This window comes from Podarcis gaigeae (genome assembly GCF_964106915.1).
Source record: "Podarcis gaigeae genome assembly, chromosome: 13".
Taxonomy (NCBI): domain Eukaryota; kingdom Metazoa; phylum Chordata; class Lepidosauria; order Squamata; family Lacertidae; genus Podarcis; species Podarcis gaigeae.
In genome coordinates, this window is record NC_139689.1 from 31,610,749 (window position 1) to 31,627,145 (window position 16,397).

Sequence of the window (16,397 nt, forward strand, 5' to 3'; positions counted from 1 at the left end):
AGTGCAAATCGCACAAGCGAGGTGTATTATGTGATGGCAGTACTTTGCCCCCAAAAGCAACCTAGCCACCATATTCTAGCCATGAAGCTTGCTGGGTGACCCTGGGACAGACTCTGCCTCACTGGCTTCTTGTGAGGGGAAGACAGGGAGACGGGGCAACCTCCCTATTTCGCAGGAAGGCCGGGATATGAATTGATTAAGTAAAACAGCAGCTCAATAATCATGAGAGACTTTGGAGCAGTAGGCCAGGGTTCCTTTGGAAATGAAGGTTAGGGGTGACAGCAAAGTGGTTGCTAAGGCAGGTCAAGGGCCCTGTGGTAGGGGTGTTTCTCCTCAGGAGGTGGCAGGATTGGGTTTGATGAGAGATTCCGAAGAGAAGCCTTTCGCTCATAACTCCCCACTTTCCCTGTGCCCCCCCTTCTCCAACAACAGCATTTACAAGAAGGCAGGGATAGGCAAGGAGAAACGGCAGGTGACCTACCTTGTGGCCAAAAAGGGCGCTTGACGGAAGGTCCGGCGCCCTGCTGGAGTCAAGGGCCACTTCAAAGTGGTGGACAGCCACCTCAAGAAGGACATGAGAGCCCAGAAACGCAAGGAGCAGAAGCCAAAACACCAGCAGTGGAAGAAGTGAACTATTTTGTCCTGCCGCTTCGTGGGTGCTAAGCAAGCAGGCCTCTTACCACCCTTGAACATGTCAGCATCTCGAACTGCGTCCCAGGAGTCTCCAAGCAGCAGCTGACCAGGCTTGTTGAGATTTCACATGGAATTTCAGAATTCCTGGTGCTTAGTTTGGTGGCTGGTGGCATGAGCTGTATGTGCATTGGGACAACGTTGCCTGGGCGTAGGTTTCTTGCTATCCTGGCCCACTTGCAGCTCACCAGGTGTGTCTGTGGAGAGGCCTCTTCATGAATTACCTCCCTTCAAGGTGTCTGCCCTGCATGTTTGGTTATTAAACTAACTCCGACTATTCTCTGGCTGCTTTTATTTTTCTTGTCAGCAGTGCTACAGTAAACCGGGATACTTAACAGATATGGAATCCTTTAATGACAACAAAAGCCCTCCAGGCCAGAGCTACGAAACTTTGGTTGAATAGTGAATTACGCAGTGGGCGCAGATATATTTCCTTTCAGAGTCATAGGGTGTTCCTTGTATTGCATCAAAGACAAACATCCCTCTCCCCATTGTTCATAGGATTGACTTTTCCATTTAAAAAGGTGTGGCACAAGATCCCAGGCATGTTGGGAGTAGGTTCCTTAACGGATCAAGCTATTCAGGGGTTTTAAAGCAGGCGTGGGGAACTTGTGGCCCATTATTATCATAGATCTTTGTTTCCGTGTCCTTTACCAGCAGCCCCAGGTCAGATTATAGCAATTAAAAACTGATTCCACCTGCAGATTCTGAAGTCTCTGGCTGTGCTTCCCAAATTCCCACATTTGCTCTGCATTTGTAGAATAGTTTCACAGCTTTCCCTAGCAGGGATGGTCATACTTGCCACTTCCACCTTTCACTCACTTCATTGGCACCAGACTGAAATCTCCATTGGCATGCAAAGTTGGGCAGTCTCCTGCCCGTTTGCTTCAGGTTCAAATCCAGACGCCACCTCCCACGCTCAGCTAAGAGATCTTCCGGTGAGGGCGAAGCAGGCTTAACCTTGCAGAAAGTTCCCAGCTTATGTCATTCAGGCACCTTGGACTGCTGCAACATCTGGGCAGATGATTGGATGTGGCAAATCTCAAAACAGGTTGTGTTCACCTGATGCATTCAGATCAAGTCCATAAATAAGGACAGTAGAATCCATTTGTTATGATTTTGAATGACAAAATCTGATATTGAAGAAAATGTATAATTTATTGTTGGAATGGGAAACCAAAGATGAAGAGGTCAAGTGTGTTATGATAAAATGGGCACAAGATTTGGGACACAATATTCAAATGAAAGACTGGGGAAAATAATGGAAAGTCGATTTAAAATTTACTGCCTGTACAACTTTGAAAGAGAAGTATAGGAAAATGATGTAGCGATGGTATTTAACTCCTGTTAAAGTTGCAAAAATGTATACAACTAGTTCCAATAAGTGCTGGAAGTGTAAAGAGAAAGAAGGTATGTTTTGTCATATGTGGTAGAATTCTAAAGTAATAAAAAAAACCCTGGTAAATGACATATAATGATTTGAAGAAGATGTTTAAAAAAACTTTTATTAAAAAACCAGAAGCATTTCTGTTAGGTATAATATAAAAGAGCCGAAGAAGTTGTTTATGTACGTAACAACGGCGGCTAGGATTCTCCTAGCCCCAAAATGGAAAAATGACAACATACCAACGAAAGAAGAATGGCAAGTCAAACTTATGAAATATGCAGAAATGGCAAACGTTACAAAAAGAATGAAAAACAATGTCAATGAAGATTTTTAAAAAGACTGGGAACCTTTTATATTGTATTTACAGAAATACTGTAAAGAAATGGACTCACTAGCAGGGTTTGATTAAACACTTACAAGCAAGAAAACAAGTTTAAAGGTCAAGAAACAATAATATGGAATGTAATTGAGTGTAAGATGTAATTATGAAAATTTGGTATAAAAATGATAAGAATTTTAGAGAATTCAGATACAAGATCATAAAAACAAGATAACAATTAAACAGAAGTAGTAAGTATTTAAAGATCTAGAAGGAGAAGCTGAGGGAAGTGATGGAGAGGGTTTTTTTCTTTTTTCTTTTATATGATAAATGTTATATTGTGTTATTGGACTGAATATTAAATTGTAAAACCATATACATATATGAAAGAACAAAATCTGAAGAGAGAAGGACTCCACATCTTGCTCTTTGAAGTTACAGGGCAATAGCAGTTCCTGAATATAGGAGAAGATTAGGGTGTTGGATTAGGATGTGTTCAAATCCCAACTTAGTCATGAAGCTCACTGGCTGATCTTGAGCTAGTCACCCGTCTCCCAGCCTAACCTACACCATAGGTTTCTTGGGGGGATAAAATGGAGAAGGGAAGAATCTTATATATCACATTGAGCTCTTTAGAGGAAAGGTGAGATATTAATGAGAGCTAACAATAATTGCAGAATTGCTGGGTGACAAATCAGAGCAGCCTTTCCAACCCTAGGAATCTCAGCCCAAGGTAGCATGAGTGACTGAATAGTGGAACTATCAGACGTTTCAATAGTGCTGCTAAATAGAATTGTTGTCCCTGTGAGCTGGAGAGATGCCTGGATCATGTCGTCATATAGTTGAGCCACTAGCTGGCCCTGGTCTTAGTTGGGTCTGGGTGGAGTGAGGCGTTTCCTCTGTCCTCTTCTTTGGACTGAAGCAAAGTTCTTGTCTAGCTTCCTGGTTGGTGGGTCCTCCAGGCTTCCTTGATAAAGAGGCCCTCACTTTCTGGTATCTTTCTCTAAAACTACGTGCTCATTGATCTCATTGAAAGTATCCAGCATCTGTTTCCGTGTGCTGTCAGCAAGTGCAGGGACATCTTCTGGACCAAGGCCTCGTGTTTCTATCTTGGGCAAAATCTGGATGATCCACTTATCTGAAGGTGGCAGGGAGCAACAGAGAGAAAGAGAGACAGTGCAACTTAATTTTATGCTGAAATTGCCTTGTAAAGTCTATGCCTTAAGCAGTGGTCTATACATGAGTATATAAAGGAATAATTTTTAAATAAATTTTAGAACAGGTCCTCAGGAGGAGAAAGGAGTGGCTAAGCACCCCCCCTCCCCAGAGATAAGTCATATAGTGATTAAGGTAGTAATTTTTATACAGCATTCAAATTCAAATTAAAGCAAGTGGAAAAGGCTTTCAAGCAAAATATACATTCCCACTTCACATTGAAGTGTATAAACCAAATAAGCAAGACTGTCATTTAGACTCACTCACCTCTACAAAAAAAGGGCCTCTGGCCATCTTTCAGGTTGGGGGGTTGTTGGTAATACGAGGTCACAACAGGGATTATGGGGATCTGTGTATCAAAAACCAGTGGGAAATTAAGAGACCCAGAAGGCGCTAAGCAACGTTTTAACAGGGAAGGTGAACCTACAGGGATGGTCTTGCCTTTCAGAGTTTGACTCTTACCTGAGGTGGAACAAGGGTTCTATTTGGGGCTGACCCAACCAGAGCTGGCCCAAGACATTTTGGCGCATGAGGCAAACCACCAACTGGTGCCCTCAGCCCCGCAGAGAAGAAGGGGTGAGTGAAGATCAGGCACAGGAGAGGGGTGCATTGGAGCTACCTTTGAGGAGCCGATGTCCCTTATTCTCCCAATAAAATAATTTAGGGGGCTGCCCTCCTGCAAGTTGACAGACATTGCCATTCAAATGGTGTGTGTGTGCTTCGTCTGGTAATCAATTATGCTGGCCAAAGTCCCCTGGCCTCCCCAATATTTTTTTCAAGTTGGCACCCCTGGTGGTTGGGGCGAATAAAGATCTACATTGGGAACAGGGTGGGGAATCAAATCAACCTTACCTGACAGGGGTGAAGTGGGAATCAAAGGCCACTGTGGAGGGCAAAGGGGCCTGCTCTGAAGCACTGGGCGGCACACATAATTTCTTCCCTAGGGATTGGAGGAGACCAGCAGCACCTCCTATTTGACAAGAGGCGACATTGCAGGGGGCTACCGAGAAGGTGGCAGATGTCGCCAGGGTTTGAAACTCCCATTGTTCTAGGCACATTTTGGGACAGGGAATTTAATTCGCACAAGCAGTTTCTGAATTCTGGGCGCAGTACTGCACCAAAGATTTCAGATTAAAACTACAGAGTGGAAGGACCTTTTTCTGCCTCCCCACTTCCCTGAGGCCAGATCTGCTGCCCCTGGCGAGAGCCAGTGTGGTGTAGTGGTTAAGAGCAATAGTCTCGTAATCTGGGGAACCGGGTTCGCGTCTCCGCTCCTCCACATGCAGCTGCTGGGTGACCTTGGGCTAGTCACTCTTCTTTGAAGTCTCTCAGCCCCACTCACCTCACAGAGTGTTTGTTGTGGGGGAGGAAGGGAAAGGGGAATGTTAGCCACTTTGAGACTCCTGAAGGGGAGTGAAAGGCGGGATATCAAATCCAAACTCTTCTTCTTCTTCCTGCCATCTGAGGTAGTCACCTCAATTTGCCTCATGGGTGGGCCGGCCAACCCACCCTCCCCTCCCCGCACAAAATATTGAAATAATGGCATTGAGCCCAACAGAAAGAAATGCCTCCCACTGGCTCTATAAAACAGATAACGGCCAGCTTTATCAACAAAGTTCTTTCTCCTTGCCCTCCTCCACCTCCTCTGCAACTGCAATTTATAAATTAAGAGCTCCAAGGCACCACGCCAGCCACTCCTGGTAGTATTATGTTTGGGAAACCTAAAATCTCATGACTGCAGAAGTGTCCCGCTAATGCTTATCCCTTCCCTCTCACCCCCAAAGCAACCCAGGCGTATGAAACTTTATCCTTGTTTAGGGAGCCTCCATCATTGTTTGTTTGACATTAGCCCTGCCCACTAATCTCCATCATCTCACATCTATTTGCATGGCTGGCAACCGACACACAGTCTTTAATAGACCTAGAAGCAAACAGGAATGTGGAGGTGAGCAAAACCCAGCGCAGCTATTAGGGTTAGAAAGGGAAAGAGAGAGACTCTCCATTTGGTAGGCATTTTGATAAGTCTCTCAGATCAGAACTGGGACAAATGTTCAGGAATGGTAAACCTGAGTGATGAATCACGTTTTCCCACCAAAAATGTAGCATGATTGACTCATGGAAGCCCATGAAATCCGCCAGCATGAGACAAATATCTATTTCACAATTCACACGTTTACCTGAGCCTTCACAGCCACATTGAAGACTCCTCGCTTGAAGGGATGTAGTGTGGCCGTCCGGTTCCTGGTGCCTTCTGGGTAAACCCAGACCCTCAGCTGCATAAGAAAGGGGCAGAGAAAAACGGCCACAGATTAAAATGTGTCCACGGACCAAATATTATTTCCTCACTCTTTCCGGTGTATTTTGGCCTGTCACTCAAGCTGCTAATAGTCTAGCTGGAAACCAGTTAGAAAATATGAGACTGTATCAGGACTGAGGATATGCCTACCCTGAATGCCCTTCTGCCCCCAGGAACGGCTGCAATTTCTCACTAGGGTAGACTCTTTTCTCCTTTGTTCCCTGGGGCGGATGGCTCTAAAGCCACATTCTCCTTACAGTCATGCATGGCACACATCCTTTCTTTACTCACCCACCTGGCAAAATCCTCTTCCAAATATCTGGTGTGCAGAGCAAAATATTTCACCACCCCAGAGCCCAGGAAGCTGCCTTCTACCAGGTGAGGATCTCTCCAAGGGCGTGGGTACAGAAACTTCCCCACCACCTGCTGCTACTTAAATTAATATTTCTCAGCTGGAGATGCCAGCAGCTGGAGCCATTGTGTTTGCAAAGCATGCACTCTACCCCCACCCCAAGCGATGGCCCCTCCCAGGGGCTGCTGCAGTCTCATAGGGTCCCTTTGACTCCTCTCCCACCAGCCATCCTTTCCCAGCTACTCCCCTCCCAGAGCTGCGCCCCTCTCTGCATGTGCTCTCACATTCTGCTGCAGCAGGGTCCTTGTGATGTGATCCATGGTTTCTCTGGCTGAGCTCTTATTATTGCGGTCGAGAAGAATGAATTTGCCTAGCCAGCAGATGATGCCCATCGGGCCCATGTACTTCAACTCCTTTTTGGAAAGAATCACACAGCGGTTGGGAAGTACCTCCGCTATTCCTTGGAAAGAAAGAAACACTTTCTAAATGGGGCTTTTGGGGTCACTTGCATTCTGACATGTCATTCCGACATCCCCAGGTGGAGAAGGCTTTGTGGCTAGAAATTATTCTTTCTGAATTTACCCTGCTCCTAACCCACCTTCCTGGACATGCATTCAGCTTTTGTAGGGGAAAAAGGAATTCCAAACATTGCCATTCGCCAGTGCTATTTTCCTATAAAAAGAGGTGCCAGAACTCACCATGTTTGTTTGTTTATTGTTTAAATAATACAGAAAAAACAAAACATCAACAAAAAAGGAAGAAAAAAAGATTGAAAACAATCCAAAAACACTGAAAACAAATATTACATACTTATCATATAATACTCCCCCCCCACCACAGCTTCCCTCCGCCACAATTTGACTTCTTTAAATCTCTATTTCAACATTTATCTTTGCATTCTCCAAATGTATCATTCTTTGTGTTTCTTTTATATCTTCTCTTTTCCAATTCATAGATATGCTTTACATTTTTATTCTAGTCATATTAGCATATCTTTCTTAGAACAATATTGTAAAATATAATCTTCGAAACATTTCCATTCCTTTTTAAATTTTTGATTTGACTGATATCTTATGATTGAGGTTAGCTTTGCCAATTCTAAATATTCATTTAATTTGCAAATCCACTCCTCTTTTGGGGACAAGATTTGAGATTTCCATTTAGAAGCAATCACTACCCTGGCTGTCGTAGTTGCATATAGAAAAATTCTTTTTTTCCACTTGCGGTATATCTTTCCCTATCAAGACTAGGAGATATGCCTCTGGTTTTTTATATAGACTATATATGGATATCCAGAGACTTGGTTCCTAAAGTGGCAAAAACGGAAATTTGCCCTAAAACCTGCTCGGATCATAATGCAGTTTCTATGGACTTGAAAATGTCTGTTCAGGGTTCCTTCAGATGGCGAATGAATGACGACTTGTTGAGAAATTCATTAATTGTAAATAAGGCCAAAAAACCCTAAAGGATTATTTTGAACTTAATATGACGCAAGGAGTGGAAATAAGGGTGATTTGGGAGGCCAGCAAAGCAGTAATGAGAGGGTTTCTGATACAACAACATGCAATTAGGAGAAAGGCACAGAATGAGACAAAAGACAAAATCATGGAACAACTGAAAGACAAAGAGAAGAAGCTTAGAGGAAACCCAAAGAATTTGCAGATCCAAAAAGAAATTAAAGCCCTACAGGTTCAATATTCGCAGTTAGTAAATCAAGAAATTGAATGGAAGATAAGAAGGATGAGACAAAGAAACTTTGAATCTGCAAATAAATGTGGGAAATTACTAGCCTGGCAACTAAAAAAGAGACAAAAACAAAGTACTATTACAAACATTGTTACAGAAGGAAAATCAGTAGAGAAACCTGCAGACATTAGAAAATGTTTTTATAAATATTATAAGCAACTGTATAAAAAAGAAAAAGAAGATCTAGGGAAAATCGAGCAATTTATAAAGAACAACGGATTGCAATGGATTCTGAAAGATAAAGAGAATCTACTAAATGGCGTAATTACAAGTCAGGAAGAGGAACATGCAATAAATTCAATGCAACCTGGCAAGACACCAGGACCTGATGGTCTATCAGCGAAATATTACAAGACATTGAAAGATTGGCTGATACAACCTCTGGTAGAAATATCTAATTCAATTTTACGGGGGGGGGGGGAAGCACCTGAAACCTGGAAACAAGCTTACATTACTCTGATTCCTAAACAGGGTCAGGATAGATCCAACGTTAAAAACTACAGACCAATCTCCATACTTAATGTGGATTATAAAATTTTTGCAAATATACTGGCTAATAGGCTAAAAAAGGTTTTATCGGAGTATATTCATAAAGACCAGGCAGGATTTCTGCCTGGAAGACATATGAAAGACAATATTAGAAATGTTGTGAATATTTTGGAAAAGTTAGAAGCAAGAAAGAGTTGTAAAGCAATGTTAATGTTTATTGATGCTGAGAAAGCCTTTGACAATGTTTCTTGGAGTTTTATGTTACATAACTTAGAGAGTATGGGGATAGGTCATGATTTTATAAATGGTATTAAAGCGCTCTATCAAGAACAAAAAGCTAAAATTATTGTAAATAATGTGCTTTCAGAGGAAATTAGAATTGAGAAGGGAACCAGGCAAGGCTGCCACTGTCCCCTCTGCTGTTTATTGCGGTTCTGGAGGTCTTGCTAAGTATGATTAGAAAAGACGAACAAGTTAAAGGTATTACAGTAGGTTCGAAACAATACAAATTAAAAGCCTTTGCTGATGATTTAGTTCTGACATTACAAGATCCAGACTCCAGTGCAGTTAAAGCACTGGAGCTAATACATGAGTTTGGTCAGGTAGCAGGATTCAAATTAAACAAGAGCAAGACTAAAGTAATAGACAAAAATCTGGATAATGAAGAAAGGAAAATATTACAAGAAAAAACAGGCCTAGATTTTGTGAAAAAAGTTAAATACTTGGGGGTGAACCTGTCTGGGGAAAAATTGAATTTGCATAAGGATAACTATGAGAAAATATGGAATGAAACTACTGTAAAAGAGATTTAGAGGTGTGGTCTAACTTAAAATTGTCATTAATGGGCCAGATTTCTGTGATTAAGATGAATGTGCTGCCAAAGATGCTTTTTTTGTTTCAAGCCCTCCAAATTATAGACAATGTAAAATGTTTTAAAGAATGGCAAAAAACTCTTTCTAGATTTATCTGGCAGGGGAGGAAACCCAGAATTAAATACAAATTACTTATGGATTCTAAAGAAAGAGGGGGATTCTCTCTGCCAGATTTAAAAATCTATTTTGAAGCTGCTGCACTTCGTTGGATTAAAGAATGGATGAAGAATTAGAAGATACAGATTTACTAGATTTGGAAGGATTTGATAATGTGTTTGGTTGGCATGCATATTTGTGGTATGATAAAGTAAAAGCCCATAAAGCATTTAAAAATCATATAATTAGGAAATCGTTGTATAATGTTTGGATAAAATACAAAGACCTTTTAGAAAGAAAGACTCCCAGATGGCTTTCACCAATGGAGGCAAAGGCCCAGAAAAAATTAAATATGGATACCAAATAGTAGAGATATTATGACTTATTAATAGAGGAAGAGGAAGGTTATAAATTAAGACCATTTGAGCAAATTAAAGATAAGTTAAATTGGTTACATTATGTGATGGGATGATGAGCTGCTTGTGCGTAAAAGCTTAGTCCCTCAGAGTTTGGCCTGATTATCAAAGCTCTGTCTATAGCGGAGCCCCTTAAGCATGACTCCCTCAATCGCTGGCAGAATCCGACGGTGGGCATTTGCGGAATCTCTTCCAACATAAAAGCTCCTTAACGGAAACGCGTCTTCTGGATTCTCGGCGCGACAGTTTCCGGCGAGGGGTGGGTGTCCCTATAGGAGGTCCTAAAACTTCCCCACTGTTTTCGCTGGAAGTGTCCCTGAGCCATCCCTCCGACTCACTTTCCCTCGGAGCTCCTTCTCTCCCCCTGCTGGTTCCCTCCTCTGCTGCTAAGTCCCTCCTAGCCTCTGTGAGCCCTTCCACCACCTGCCCTTCCGATGGCAGTTCCCTGACACATTACCACCAGATTAACGAACTGTATAAACTGGAGAATAAAAATGGTTTTGCCTGGGAAAAATCCAAGTTGGAGATGGAGTTGTTAGATAATGAAGGTAAAAACTTATCTAAAATGTACAAGCTTTTGCTGGAGTGGCATACGAAAGATGAACAAGTTAAATCGGTGATGATAGATTGGGCAAGAGATTTAGGACATAGTATAATGTTTGAGAACTGGGAAAGATTGTGGAAGAAAGGGATGAAGTTCACCGCATGTACTTTGTTAAAGGAAAATATTATGAAGATGATGTATAGATGGTATTTGACCCCTGTTAAATTAGCAAAGATGTATCATAACTGTGATAATACATGTTGGAAATGCAAAGAAAAGGAAGGAACATTCTTTCATATGTGGTGGACCTGCCCCAAGGTGAAAGACTTCTGGGAAAAGATTTATAATGAATTGAAAAAAATGTTGAAATATACATTTACAAAGAAACCAGAGGCCTTTCTTCTTGGAATAATAGGTTCGGAATTGCCCGAGAAAGATGTTAATCTATTTTTGTATGCCACAACTGCGGCTCGTATTCTGTTAGCTAAAAAGTGGAAAACTCAAGAATTACCAACAGTAGAAGAATGGCAGATGAAGATGATGGATTTTATGGAGCTAGCTGATCTAACTGGAAGAGTCCGCGACCTGAAGGAGGAACACCATGAAGAATGGAAGAAATTTTATTATTATTTAGCTAAATTTGTTAAGCTAAAATAACTGGAAATAGCGTCCAGATACTCAATGGGCTTAGGATTGTATTTATGTTAACTGACAAAATAATATGTTTAATATAAGAAGGAAAAGATTTAAAGATGTTAACGTTTAATTTAAAGGGTACTAAAATTGGGATTTGGAAAACCGTTATAAGGATATGCAGTGAAATTCAACTAAGGGGAAATGAGGAAGTCATTTTACAAAGTAAATAACTGTTATTTTCAATAAGGTTAGGATTTATGTTTGTTATGTTTTGTTTGTTTTATGTTTTTGTTTGTCGTTGATATTGTAAAAACTTTTTTGCAAAAAAAAAAAAAAACCAAACCAAAATACGTTTCAGTGCAAAATTGCAAAAGCCACAGGCTAGCAACATACCCAGAACATCGAGAATGGTCTGATGGTTGGCAACAACCATATACGACCCCTTGGTATTCAGAGTCTCGGAGCCATGAACTGTGATCTTGACGCCAAGTAAATATCTGACTTGCCGCATCACGAAGCAAAGAATCCTGCAGGGGGCAGAAAACAGGCAGGCAGTGTGGACAAGGAACTGCATTTATTTGTGTGTTCATACCTTGCCTCCTAAGAAAACTGCTGTGTACAAAATACAATATAAGATATGAATTACTGGGAAGAAGGAAATACAACCCCCTCCCTGCCACCTTCAATTGTCGCAACTCCCACTTTGCTGTTGAATCTCTAGGTCACCCAGCAGGTCTCTGAGGAAATAGTCCCAGCCCAAAAATGGCTGCTAAAGCTGCCAGTTGTTAGTCTCTCACAGACTAAGATAGAGATGGGGACCCTGTGGCTTTTCCTTGCTGCTGGACTCCGAATCCCATCAATCCCAGCCGGTGTAACCAATGGTCAGGGATTGTGGGAGCTGTAGTCCAGCACCCCCATGCTGTAACCTTTCGTCACAGGAGAGCTGCTTCAGCTTCTTGATAATTTTGGTTTCCTTTCCAGCCCTTTTTCTATTTTTTCTATTTAAATTTTTTTAACATATAAAACACATACATATGCAGTGGTACCTTGGGTTACATACACTTCAGGTTACATACACTTCAGGTTACAGTCTCCACTAACCCAGAAATAGTACCTCGGGTTAAGAACTTTGCTTCAGGATGAGAACAGAAATTGTGCTCCGGTGGCGTGGCGGCAGCAGGAGGCCCTATTAGCTAAAGTGGTACTTCAGGTTAAGAACAGTTTCAGGTTAAGAACGGACCTCCAGAATGAATTAAGTACGTAACCAGAGGTACCACTGTACATTTACACAATACACATACACAACACACTCCCTTATTTTCATAATATAAAACATACCTAATTCTATATAATACTTACCTATACTGTACATATCAACATACCTACACACTTACCCACCACGGACACCCACCAAGTGACTTGACTTCCAGCCGTTCTTGTTATGCTACTTTATTTTTCCAACTAGCTTAAAATTTATCTTAAAGCCAGCTAGGTGTCCAAATTCATTTATACATTCTATTGCTCTTGGGATACATTCTATTGGATTTTCAGTAGTGATGATCAAATTGTCCGCGAAGGCTCTTACTTTATACTCCCCCGCCATCACAATCCCTTTTATATTCTCATCTCTTCTAATTTTATTCATTAATATCTCTAACACCAATATAAAGAGTAAAGGAGATAAAGGGCATCCTTGCCTAGTTCCCTTTCCAGCACTTTTTCTACCGTATTTTTCGCCCCATAAGACGCACTTTTTCCCCTCCAAAAATGAAGGGGAAATCTGGGTGCGTCCTATGGGGCGAACGCAGGCTTTCGCTGAAGCTTGGAGAGCGAGAGGGGTGGGTGCGCACCGACCCCTCTCGCTCTCCAGGCTTCAGGAAGACATCCGCAGCCTGGGCAGCCCTGCAGGAGGTCAGGCAGGGTTGTCTAGGCTGCGGATAGCAGCCTGCTTCCTGGAGCATCGGGCGCCCTGAAAGCAGAGCGCCCGGCGCTTCGGGAGCGCATCCGCAGCCCGGGCAGCCCTGCAGGAGGTCCAGCAGGGCTGTCTAGGCTGCGGATAGCAGCCTGCTTCCTGGAGCGTCGGGCGCCCTGAAAGCAGAGCGCCCGGCGCTTCGGGAGTGCATCCGCAGCCTGGGCAGCCCTGCAGGAGGTCCGGCAGGGATGTCTAGGCTGCGGATAGCAGCCTGCTTCCTGGAGCGTCGGGCGCCCTGAAAGCAGAGCGCCTGGCGCTTCGGGGCGCATCCGCAGCCCGGGCAGCCCTGCAGGAGGTCCGGCAGGGATGTCTAGGCTGCGGATAGCAGCCTGCTTCCCGGAGCGTCGGGCGCCCTGAAAGCAGAGCGCCCGGCGCTTCGGGAGTGCATCCGCAGCCTGGGCAGCCCTGCAGGAGGTCCGGCAGGGATGTCTAGGCTGCGGATAGCAGCCTGCTTCCTGGAGCGTCGGGCGCCCTGAAGCAGAGCGCCTGGCGCTTCGGGGCGCATCCACAGCCCGGGCAGCCCTGCAGGAGGTCCGGCAGGGATGTCTAGGCTGCGGATAGCAGCCTGCTTCCCGGAGCGTCGGGCGCCCTGAAAGCAGAGCGCCCGGCGCTTCGGGAGCACATCCGCAGCCCGGGCAGCCCTGCAGGAGGTCCAGCAGGGATGTCTAGGCTGCGGATAGCAGCCTGCTTCCCGGAGCGTCGGGTGCCCTGAAGCAGAGCGCCCCGCGCGCCGGACAGATATCCGCAGCGTGGGGAGTCCTGCAGGGGTTCCCCGCAGGGCTCCCCACGCTGCGGATAGCAGCCTGCCGCCGGGCGGGCGGAGCGCCCTGAAGCAGAGCGCCCCGCGCGCCGGACAGACATCCGCAGCGTGGGGAGCCCTGCAGGGGTTCCCCGCAGGGCTCCCCACGCTGCGGATAGCAGCCTGCCACCCGGCGGGTGGGGCGCCCTGAAGCAGAGCGCCCCGCGCACCGGACAGACATCCGCAGCGTGGGGAGTCCTGCAGGGGTTCCCCGCAGGGCTCCCCATGCTGCGGATAGCAGCCTGCCGCCCGGCAGGCGGAGGACCCTGAAGCAGAGCGCCCCGCGCGCCGGACAGACATCCGGACAGACATCCACGCTGCGGATAGCAGCCTGCCGCCTGAGGCAGACATCGGCCAGCCCCACAAGCTCAGGGAGGTGCAGCGCCCTTCCTCGACCTGGTTTGGTTTCCCCGACCTGCTTTTGGGGGGAAAATAAAGGAAAATTTTTTTTCCTTTATTTCCCCCCCAAAAAACTAGGTGCGTCCTATGGGACGGAGCGTCCTATGGGACGAAAAATACGGTAATTCCACCATAACTTTCTTGACTGGTATCAACCAGAATGGGATACACAGTATTTCAAATGATTATCCTGTTCCCAAGCATCCCTGGCCTGTTTCAAGAGGAACAGGTAGATGTGCCTGGTACTGAGTACCACCTTGTTCCCAGAGATGTGCCCATCCCAAAAAGATGCGGGTACAGCCAAGGCTGCCTACTCACTTCAAGTTTTCCACTCTAGGCCCCCTGATTAGAGCTACCCAAGGGGGCACTAGGATGATCATCACTAAAATCCAGCCATAGAAAAGCACCATCTTGCAGTAGACATCACTCCTTTGGGAAAAGAAAAGGACCCCAATTAGCAAGACGACGAGTAAAAACAGGGTCCACTCGAACAGCTCCATGATGGTACCAGATGAAAGCAGAGCAAACGTGGAGATTTGCAGCCTTGAGGAAGGTCAACGAGTGCTTTTATATTCTTAGTGTTGCAACATTCAAAGCAGCTGAACATCCCAGGGTGGAGAAGAGGGATGGCCTTCATATTGATACTGCAAATATCCTAAGTCCAGGGATTTGTGGGAGTGTCGTGTACAAGAGTAGTGAAAGTATTGGTGTAGGAGGGCCAAAGCACACTGAGCCAGTCTGACTTTATATCAGGATTTTATCCAGTATTCTGACCAAAGCAATTTGTATTGAGTTTAACATAGTTGCTTAATGGGGTGAATATTTTGCTTTAGAACGTTTGAAAAACACAGGGTCAGGGACACTTCTACAACGTTTGGGTCGTTTATGACAATCTGGTGTCAGTTTCCAGTGTCTTATAATGATGCAGTGCACAGGAACAGAACTGTAGTCCTGGGCCCTTTGTGGATTTGCTTGAGTATATTACGGAAATGTATGTTTTGGATCTGGCCAGAGGATGCACATCTTTCTGGTTCGTTCATGTAGGGATTAGAGGGGCACTGTTCCTTGCACTGGGACACTTTGGTTTGGGCTCATCCAGATTTCTTTTGGCACAGGTCTTGGCTTTAAAAACGCCATGTTGTTGTTTGGTCCTGGGGCTTTGTCCAGGAAAACCTGCACTTTACTGCTGAATTGCCGATTGCTCTAATTCAAAGGTAAAGTGCAGGTTTTCCAGGGAAAAGCACAGGAGGGGGGACCCTGCTTGGATAAAATATTTCGGGGGCCGAAGTAAGCGCCGTCCTGAAAATTGATCACATAATGTGCCTGCACACACCATTTTAATGGTGTTGCCCATCAACTTTGGGAAGGTCCAGCCCCCTCAAATATTTTATGGGGGCACATGCGAAGGGACCTTGGCCCCTAGGAGTTGGCTCCTATGTTAGCAACCCAGGAACATTGCCTGAATAGAAGGAATCAGAACACCCATGCCAATCCTAGACAAAAACCTAAACAGATCTTGGCAAGTGTGTACTCTAAGTGTCCCAAGACCTGAATCTGGTTGTGTGATTTAAAAATAAAAAGGGCGTTGCCCTTTTTCTGCCCTTTTCCCAGCTGTACAATATCATTTTTAAGGTGCTGTGACCAGACCTGGACAGAGTCTATCAAATGTGTTTGCACCATAGATTTGTATCAAGGAATTATGATATTGGCTGTTTTGCTTTCCATCCTTTTCCTTGTTATTCCTACCATGGAATTCACCCATGTATTGGCCATGTATTTGATTATGAGCTGGTTTTTATAAAGTTATATTGTAAGTTGCTTTATACATGGTGCAGATTTTTTTATATATTCATAGGCTACCTTGACTTGATTTTGCATTTACCAGACTATTATTATACATGTAAGCATGGCCAATATAGAGACTTTTCTGTGTTCAAACTGATCAAGAGTTTAGGAGTTGTTCATTTTCACCTGCAATACATTTTAATCAGATTAGACTACATTCTGTTATCAAGTGTGAGTCATAGCTGAATGTTCCTGAACTTGTTTATCAGAGAATCTGGAAACAGCTGGAGGTGGTAATGTATATCTATAGTTAATATGTTGTAATTAAGAATTGCATCCTTTTAAAATGGAATAAGCTTCTCAAATGAAGCTTATAGAGGGCAG

General features: G+C 44.2%; 1 protein-coding gene across 2 annotated transcripts; it reads right to left on the reverse strand.

Moving 5' to 3' along the window:
• Positions 1–963: 963 nt before the first annotated feature.
• On the reverse strand, positions 964–15,110 carry LOC310829846 (1-acyl-sn-glycerol-3-phosphate acyltransferase alpha-like). 2 transcript variants are annotated; one of them, XM_083708867.1, is made up of 6 exons: positions 14,547–15,110; positions 11,452–11,585; positions 6,544–6,713; positions 5,789–5,884; positions 3,879–3,960; positions 964–3,534 (listed from the first exon to the last, which is right to left on the reverse strand). In XM_083708867.1, the coding sequence occupies exons 1-6, from the start codon at positions 14,726–14,728 to the stop codon at positions 3,380–3,382; spliced, it is 819 nt and encodes a 272-aa protein (XP_083564993.1). In that variant the 5' UTR covers positions 14,729–15,110; the 3' UTR covers positions 964–3,379. The 2 variants fall into 2 exon arrangements, with proteins under 2 accessions (XP_083564993.1, XP_083564992.1); XM_083708866.1 differs by having other exon boundaries at positions 6,544–6,719; positions 14,547–14,840.
• Positions 15,111–16,397: the final 1,287 nt, after the last annotated feature.